The sequence below is a fragment of the Pecten maximus genome, chromosome 12 (genome assembly GCF_902652985.1).
Source record: "Pecten maximus chromosome 12, xPecMax1.1, whole genome shotgun sequence".
NCBI classification, from domain to species: Eukaryota; Metazoa; Mollusca; class Bivalvia; order Pectinida; family Pectinidae; genus Pecten; species Pecten maximus.
The window spans coordinates 11,533,749-11,543,234 of NC_047026.1; the positions used below are offsets into that span (position 1 = coordinate 11,533,749).

General features: G+C 34.7%; 2 protein-coding genes across 2 annotated transcripts; one reads left to right on the plus strand and one right to left on the minus strand.

Moving 5' to 3' along the window:
* Positions 1 to 736: 736 nt before the first annotated feature.
* Positions 737 to 3,958, plus strand: LOC117339262 (purpurin-like). The gene is made up of 2 exons (XM_033900746.1): positions 737 to 1,215; positions 1,766 to 3,958. The coding sequence occupies exons 1-2, from the start codon at positions 957 to 959 to the stop codon at positions 2,149 to 2,151; spliced, it is 645 nt and encodes a 214-aa protein (XP_033756637.1). The 5' UTR covers positions 737 to 956; the 3' UTR covers positions 2,152 to 3,958.
* LOC117339263 (peptidoglycan recognition protein 1-like) lies at positions 2,316 to 9,004 on the minus strand. Its single transcript, XM_033900747.1, has 4 exons — positions 8,945 to 9,004; positions 8,519 to 8,682; positions 6,075 to 6,245; positions 2,316 to 4,634 (listed from the first exon to the last, which is right to left on the minus strand). Exons 2-4 carry the CDS (start codon positions 8,535 to 8,537, stop codon positions 4,297 to 4,299), a joined length of 528 nt encoding a protein of 175 aa, XP_033756638.1. The 5' UTR covers positions 8,538 to 8,682; positions 8,945 to 9,004; the 3' UTR covers positions 2,316 to 4,296.
* Between the last annotated feature and the right edge of the window lie 482 nt (positions 9,005 to 9,486).

A 9,486-nucleotide genomic window follows, 5' to 3' on the forward strand; every position in this document is an offset into this window, starting at 1 on the left:
TTCACAGATCTGAATTTTGTTAATGTTTTGTTATATGCATATTGCTATATTTTAAAATTGGATATTTAGTTTTATGTGTGTTTTTATTGGTCAGTTATTACGAGAATATTATAATAATATGTTCAAATGATCGGCGTAAGTTTGAAGCTTAAAATGTTTATCAATTTTCACACAATTTGGTGTAACTTTATAAATACTAGTAGTATAACCTGAAATATTCCAACTCTTGTCCAAATGCAATAACCAAAACGCAAAAAACAATGAAACATAACCGCTGAGTCCCATCAATACGCTTCCACAACAAGATCAAAGGTAGAAAAGCAAATTACTTCTGCATTGCTTTATTCTATAATCAAAAAATGTTCCCAAAAATAAAATAAAATAAATAAATAACTAAATTAAAAAAAAAGAAATAAAAAAAAGAAATAACTAAAAATGCTTTCCAGAACTTTTCAGACGACACTGTAACAAATATACATATGAAATAAAAATGCCATACACGTCATATGGTTTCCATTTTGAGACCATTAACAAATATATGTACATGTAATACAGTAGTTTATGTCATCCTTAATGTGAAAAAGCAACATCTAGTTTCCCGACGGTCAGCTGTACTGGACAGGGGCACCAGCAGGGGTCACGGGGTTTGTATCATTTCGGGACATATATGTATACAAACAATGTGTATAAACCTGAAGAGGGCACTGCCTTATAGTTGTCATCCATTACATAACAGAGTCTGTGGCGTCCTGACACCAACAGATAATAGTTATCAATTGTTCTGGCATATGCATTCATCAATATATGTCCGACAAAGTGTCTGAGTATGACCATTGGTCAACGTGTATAGACATAAATGACTGTATACTCATGCACTGGTCAGTTCGACTGGAAACATTTGACCCCTAACCTTCCTACGAGACACTCCTCATCAACCGATACTCTTGAAAACGAGCATGGAATTTCAAAGGAAATTGGTGCTTTGTTTAGTTTTCCTTTGTTATATTAAATCAAATTTGAGTCAGGGAAATCAGCCATGCTTTGTCAATCAGTTTGAGATGGAAAAGAACTTTACTTTGAATGATTTCCAAGGAGAATGGTATGTCATATCGATCAGGAATCAATGGACGGCACAGAACGGCGGGGCGTTTTTGGGCTCGAGTATGAGGCACCGGTATACAATGGGCTCACACAGAACACTCACGGTAGAAACAAGTAAGTACTGGGGACAACCTAGAAGCTCTAAAATTTTATATAAGATTTTTTTTATCTTTAAATTAAACGTCCATTTTAAAACTGACGATTTACCTTTCTTCCATTTTTGTTTGTTTTTTGAACGAATATTTAGCTATGCTAACGGGGTTTTAAGGAGCAATTCCGATTGAGATGTTTATTTGCATTGAACTTATTCAAGCCGCCAGTGTAAATGTACAGTGTACAGTTTTGCTGATATAAAAATATTTAAATATACAAACTTTTATTTTATAAAAAATAGAGCAAAAGGCTGCATTATGCATGAATTAAAACAAAGTTGATAATACAAATATGCATTGATATAAGAGTTTGGAATGGATTATAACTCAATAGGGTTCCATAGTACAATGCTATACGTAAAATAACCAAATATGTTTATAAATTCATACAAACGTTTGTTGTTTTCTATAGCTATAAATCATCAATATATATCATTAATGAAATGCATTTTGAATATAATCACAATTCAACTTATGATTTTAGGTGATATCTATAAACGTTTATTTTTCAGATCTTCAGGGATCGATGCTTGGTTGCATGCGATTTGAGAACACAGCTTCGCCGGATCCCTTCTCCAATATGACCAAGTTCACGATAGTGTCCCAAGATTCGGAATGGCGGCGATTTGTGTTTGGAAGCACGATCTGGATAGTTCGAACCAACCACAGGGGATTCGCTGTAGTGTATTCCTGTGGTAACGTACGTGCGGACGGCACATGTGAAGTACCAACTGCGTACACGTTGAACAGGAATTGGAACGGACACACGCCGGAAGAGTTAAAACAGATCGACGAGGCCCTAACATCAGTCTGTGTGCATCCACATACTCTCCTTCCAGTTGCTCAACTAGGCGAATGTGTTGTAAACGAGCCGGTATTGATGAATACAATGGGCTGATTGGACGTCAGAGTTTACTATAGTACATATATTCACGATACCATCGTACTGAACTTAGACAACTACTTTTGTAGAACAACTTAAAACTCTCATCTTAGCGAGGTAATACCGATGGAAGGTACTGATATTGACTTGAGTATTAAATAAATGAACTTACACATGAAATGGTGTATAGCTTTATTTGTAATTAAGAGTTATAATAAGATCAAGGGAAATCATTTTCTTTGTCCGGTTCTGTACAAGCATATAATATGATACATGTATTCATAACAAAAACAGGCAATATTCGTTCTTTAGCAAATTGATTAAATTATGGGGTATGAAACTCCTATTCCCTATTTTGATATTAGTTTTGCTAATTTTGTTTGAAATTCCAACTAACCTTACTGCCCAAAACATCACCGATGAAGCCCCGCAGGACCAGAAAGCAGCATAATATTTTGTATGGATTATTCAACTTAACCTTGTCTATTACGGAACATTAGATAAAACTGTATGTAAGAACTTTGATATAAACTTTTTGATGAGTCTGAGTTGGTGTGGATTATTTTTGATGAGTCTGAGTTATAGTGTTGAATGTTTTTAATTAGTCAGAGTTGGTTGGGACTATTTTTAATGAGTCTGAGTTAGTTAGTTGGAATTATTCTTAATGAGTTAATGATTTAAATTCGACTACCGCCGCGGTATGCTGTGATGAGTCTGAGCTAGTGTGGACTATATCTAATGCGTCAGAGTTAGTGTGGTCTTTTCCTAATTATTCTAGGTCAGTATGGACTATTTTAAATGGATCTAAATTAGTACGGACGTTTTTTTAATGAGTCTGAGCCAGTGTGGACTATTTCTAATGAGTCTGACTTATTGTGGACAAATTTTGTTCTGCTTGTAGATGCTTTTACTTATTTTTAATTCAATACAACAAAATGATAACTTAGAATTAATGTTACTGTTAAACATTATATTTACCTGTCTTTAATAGTATGCAACGATTACACAAGACAAGACTATGGCTTTTTATGACTACCTATTTTTTTAATAACGTAAAATATCATGAAACAATCTGGGAGTTACATGACAAAAAATAATATCAAGAATAATCAATATAACATTCGTTACAAAAATGTTCAAAAGACGGGAGTGACTTATAAAAACTAAAACAAATAACTACAAATTCGCATTTTGCTTTTGTTACACAGCAGGTATGAAGGATAAAAAAGTATGAAGCCGTACACAATTAACTGACCATTGTACATAACGAGCAGTGTTAAACCGATACACTAAACACACTGAATTTACTATCTGACGTAATCTTAATTTTTTTTTTTTATTAATTTAAGAATTTATCAATTATACAACAGTTTTCACAGGTATGTTGTGTATATGATGGTAAAATATTTACAGATTTATGACTTTGTCACAAAAAGACATCACAAAAACACTATACCGTATAGCGTGAAGTTTTCACAGTCATAATATTTGACGACTTGGACATTAAAAACTGAAACATAAATTATGGCGGGTTGAATTATGGCGGTTTCTACTAAACGTAGGGTTTAATTTTTCGTTAAGCATATATTTCAAACATGTAGATAATTCTATTCTGTACAAATATCAGGGGATTTGCTAAGGTAAGGTTTTTATGAGTACCTGTATAGTACGTACAAGTAAATATAAGCTAAATGAATAGCATAATGAAGCGTGTTCATTCAACCGTATAATATCGCCGGTCATCTATGATACGTATATGTACAGGTAACGTGTTAACATTGTATTCAATTGTGAATTGTTTTCGCAAAAAAAAAAAAAAAAACCAACTCAGAATTTGAACTGCCGTCAAGGAACCCGGCAAAACTCAGGTGAGTCTATATGCATATAGATAATACAGGTAAATCATGGAAAGGTATCAAATTCTACACACATGACCGATTGGATAGATAGACAGAAATAAAATCGTCCTACATGTAGATTACATATCTTCTGCCTACAGTTGCCAGGCAACAGCCAACAATATGCACCACCCGTCACCCGTCATTTTAATTGGCGGTGTACAAATTTGGTGGGTTAAACTTTGGCGATCTAGATGCGGACACGCCATATCGCGAAATTAAAGCCCCGCTAAATTTTTCCGTTATACGGTATTCGTGGAGATCATTTGCTTGGTTTTTCTGTAGAATATTTGTCCCATTTTTTGATAATATCATAAAGATATTTTCCTGGACAGCCTGTTGCGCCTACATCACGGTGGCCATACACTTTATAGTCCTTGGAAATTTTGCCGGTGTCTATTCCAAGCTGAATCATATCTAATACTGCCTTTACAGCGCGGGGAATCTGGCTTGTACTCGTCAAAGTTTCCCCATGATAGAGAACGCAACAGAAAGAGCATTCCATCCCTTTAGTGTGGGCACCTACTAGACTCCAGCCTCTCCCTTCAAACACGTGACCACCTTCATTGACCAGGAAATTGTAGCCTATGTCGGCCCATTCTGTAAAATATGAAAGTTTTTTTTTTCAGTAAAATTTTCTTCATGTTGGTAATGTAAATATGATAGAAGTTATATAACACAACCAATTTGATATTGAAGGTTGTGATAATGATATCATATTGGTTGTTTTAAATAACTAATCATATGAAAAGGTTTATAACTACGGTCTTTTCGCCCCGAAAACACGAAAATTAACAAACCTTAAGTCTCGTCTTTTCGCCCCGAAAAGACGAGAATTAACGAACTTTAATTAAGGTTTGCTAAATTTCGTGTTTTCGGGGCGAAAAGACGAGATGAGGGTTTGTTAAATTTCGTGTTTTCGTGGCGAAAAGACGAGAATAAAGGTGTGTTAAATTTCGTTTTTTCGGGGCAAAAAGACGAAAAGACGAGATTTTTAAACTCGAAAAGACGAGAATTAAGGTCGCTAATTAGCGTGCATTAATTTCGTCTTTTCGCGTATGACTTGTCCTTTCGGGGCGAAAAGACGAGAATTAAAGTTTGTTAATTCTCGTCTTTTCGGGGCGAAAAGACGAAATAACGAAATGGCACAAATCAGCCACCGTATATTAACAAATGCTTTAAAGGGGTATTCCTTCGTTCAGACATCAGAAACATACACAATTTCTATTGATAAATTCTATATGCGGACGATGATTATATGAGTGTTTGTGCATACATGTAATGAAATTAATGTCGAAATGTACAGGAAAAGGGCGTATCGTAGACAAATACGGTATGTCTTTGCGGTAATTAGTGATACTTCGGGTCGAATTAAGAATTTTCAGGACTGCAGGAAAAATACATATTTACCAGTAAGTTTAATTTTGACGACTTAACCTTTACTAAAATGAAGGAATGCCCCCTAAACTGTATTCATATTTGACTATGTATATTCATATAAAAGGTACAGGTACTTAATTTACATTTAACATATTTCCGTTGATTTCATAAAGCTTAATAGATAGGTAGTATTCATGAAGTTTTAATTTTTCCATATTCGCGGCAATTAGGAAGTTTTACACGAATTTAAATAGCAAGTTAATGTTTATATTTCAACTGTAACATCTGGGGCCATAGGTTATTACATTATATATCGAAATATTAAGAGGGAAAGTGTACATGTACAATATACTTACCACTTAACTGCGATTTTGCTTAAGCGATGTTGCGAGAAATTTGCCATCAGGAACCCCCGCTTATTCAAAGCATGCGAAAATAAACAGTTCTACGTTTTCAAATTCAATATAAGATACCAACACAAGCGTAGTGTTGTTTTGAATGTCACATCAAGTTCTCTATTTTAATATATTTATAAAAAATTGAAATTAATGTATATTTTTGGACCTTGAAAAAATTCCTACATATAACATTATATTATAACTATTCTTTTTATATCAAAGATAGCAGACCATAAATACCACTTCAGGGGTAAGTTCTTACTTCTTTCTTCCTTGTGGAACCCCTGAATTCCTCGAGTGATTTCCATGCCTTTTTCTTTGGATGTGGTACGTCCACCTGCAGTATGGTGGATGAAAACAATCTTGACAGGAGTTTTCATAGTCTCCTTGCCAGTCGGGTCCTGCGCTCCCCATTGAGACCTTGACACAATGTCTGAGGAAATAAAATCATATCTGGTATAAAACAATTTTGATTAAAGAAAACTGATCATATCTTAAGGTAAATCAGATAATCCAACTGATGTTTGAAGGACATGTATCAAAGGTACTTTTTCTGTTGAAAGTTTTCATGGTGTATTGAATGAAAGCGACCCAATTACAATTTCAAATTTACATTTTCATCTGGTAATGTTTTAAAAAGTTTGATGACACTTGGAATAGACTTCCTTAAAATACGGTATAATGAGACAAACAATGACAAATATATTTGATATATAACCTATATATAATCTGAATTATGTCCCTCGACCGAATAAGCATAGAAACATTTACTATAGTCGATGTTACTTCTTTGATCTGGAAAAAATTTAAACAACATTATAATTTAAAATCAGACTTGAAACAAAGTAAATTATAAGTATACACATGTCAAAATTGAATATCGATCAAACCTTAAATCTAATTATCACCAAGGCAAGCGGCCGAGATGATTACCAGATTCTAGGGATAATAAATCTTGGCGTTAACCGATATCCAAAGTCAACAATATGGCGTTTAAGAAACAGCTGTGAGTACTGGTATCAACAGGGATGTACGTACGCCACTGATTTCGTCATTGATTTATATGAGTTTTAAATAACATATGGTTTTCCCTTGTTACTATTTTAAGGTACTGGGCAACTAAATTAAAAAGCAACATGTCAACCTCATGCGCAATTGATCACTGTATTTTGTCAATACATGCATGACTGGTCCCGACCGTATATATTAAGGTACATGTCCACACTTCTGACATAACATCTCCGTTCAGATTTATTTTACCTGTAAACCCAGGGCTTTTTACGAAGCGACTACGGTAATCACACCTGGTCGTCTATGCCCAGGGCTACTGAGACAACACTCTCAGTGAATCCCATTGGAACACCGTCATGCTTGACCGCAGACACCTTTCCGACTTCCAAACAGGTTTTGGTGGTGAGGTACTGCATTGGGTATTTAACGAAACTGAAACACGTTGTTACATAAGATTCCATTGAAAATGTGCACTGTACCCGCAATGGACCCCAGGTTACCTTGCACTTTTACAATCCAAGGACATACTATCTGTGTATTTCACCTATACATTGCCCAATATTAGCAAATCCAATGGCAAAATTTATTTCCTTTCAAAAAAATCCAGAGTCATTTCTGGAAGTAGCATCATTACGAAAATAAAACAAGTTGTTTATCAATTTGTCTGAAAGATACTGCTATCAATATTTTACCTGAGTACTGATTATGAATACCAAAAAATCATTGACACATGTACCTACCCCTCTGAAATAATCGTCTGTTGATACATAGGGTAGGTGAGTTTACAACACTGAAAGTCAAAATCTAAGATGTATTTTTAGAATTCAAGCATAGGAGTACCTTTGTAAATACCATATGATTATCCATAGAAAAGTATAATTTCGTACCTGTTACCTGTTTTGAGATAGATTTTTTTTTTAAGTTTCTACTTATTCTCGCAATAAACGAACCAACCATTTGGTTTATTAGGAAGAGTTGGTAGGCATTTGTGAATACAAGAGTGTTCCATTTTCAAAAGAAACACAGGTGAAACCATAGCTAATCTCGCAAACACCCTGGTGTTTGTACAAATTATTTCAATAGCAAATAATATTTACTGGAGGTCTGGTCATGAACCTTAAAAGACAAAAATCACAATCATGTACCAAATGAAAATATTTGAAGAAGCTTAACGAACAATGATGTTTAGGTACGGAGTTCACGGTTTTACAAAGTATAACTAAACCGAAACCGGAAGCCAATATAACTTCAAGCTCAGGGTTTTTGATTTAAGTACGTGAACAGTCTAATCCAACGCATCATGCCAATATCGTCAATGAAGGAAGTCTATTGATCAATTTTTGTCTGTTGAAAGGAGTCAGTTACAATATGTGTCATCGCCCTTCCTGGTATCCCCTTTATCGGTGCGCCTGTCTTTATAACCCAGTGTAGTTATAAGCTATGTTTGCATTGGGTATTGATACGAGCGAGGCAGGATTATAATACTTGTATGTTGTATTTGTCAGTGTAACATGCCATTGCGCTCATACACACAATCATTACCTATCTCATGTCACGGTACGTAAACAGTCACAAGACTGTGTATACATGGTGTGTTTGTATGTGTGTATAGTGTACAAGTTGCCCGTTTTGCCCTCTAACTATAAGGCTAGTGAAATGTTCTGTTATGCTTCTTTAAAATATATATATACATACCTTCAGTACAGTAGGCCATGTGGAGTCACCAGAGCGTGACGGTATGTGAAACGCGGAATTATGTCCTGTCTGGCCTTTGGAACTGTGTATGTTATATTGTCACTAGAGTACAAGCTGACAAGTACACCGATTTACGACATCAACTGACCCTTTAATCGATCGAACTGTCAAGGAGATAGAAATGACAACACCATAAGATTACAGTATAGGAGATACCATATAAACTATGATATCGATATTCACAGTCGTATATATACAATACACGTATGATTACTTCCTTAACTGGTTAACTGAGGGTGTACACTTACAAGAAAATCATGTTATAGATATACATTGTATATCAAATAATATCCCTCTTAAAGGAATTATCAAATTACATATTATATGCATGGTATCAGTTTGTATATACAGCAATATTCAACAAACCTTGTCTGTGTCTTCGGGCAGTCTACGTCGAATTATAACCGTAACCTGACCGTATTCCGGGTTTTTCCAAAGTATTACTTAACCGAAACCACAAGCCAATAGAACTTCATTTGTCCTATTGAATACACACATTGTCCCGAGCATGTAACAGGAGTAATGGGCCTTTGTAGTAGACATGTCCGGTTTCTATAACATTTGATTTATTCGTCAAAGTAAAAAAAGCCCAGAAATATATCTATGTGAAATATATGACCACCTTGACACCTCCAAATCAATCATTTATTTGGTAATTAATCCTGTATACGTTTATGGGAAAATAACACGACGTCAATTTAGCATATATCATATAAAAACCTTTTTTTGTTGACACTTTGAAGGTAACAATAGAGTGCATATCACGGCCCCATTGTTGATTTTGACTCTCTAGGACAGCCATAGGAAACAGTCCTATTGTTACTTATAATCTAAGTAATCATTAAAATCAGCACAAAAACCACTTTCACTCACCGCTGCAGTTTTGATCAAAAGAATACTAGTTGGTT

What these genes read in the sequence shown, in the direction of transcription:
- LOC117339262 (XM_033900746.1), top strand. Translation starts at nt 957, where the DNA reads ATGGAATTTCAAAGGAAATTGGTGCTTTGTTTAGTTTTCCTTTGTTAT. An exon ending in AACACTCACGGTAGAAACAA is followed by an intron (nt 1,216 to 1,765) that starts GTAAGTACTGGG and finishes TTTATTTTTCAG; the next exon opens with ATCTTCAGGGATCGATGCTT.
- LOC117339263 (XM_033900747.1), bottom strand. An exon ending in GTTCCACAAGGAAGAAAGAA is followed by an intron (nt 4,635 to 6,074) that starts GTAAGAACTTAC and finishes CATATTTTACAG; the next exon opens with AATGGGCCGACATAGGCTAC.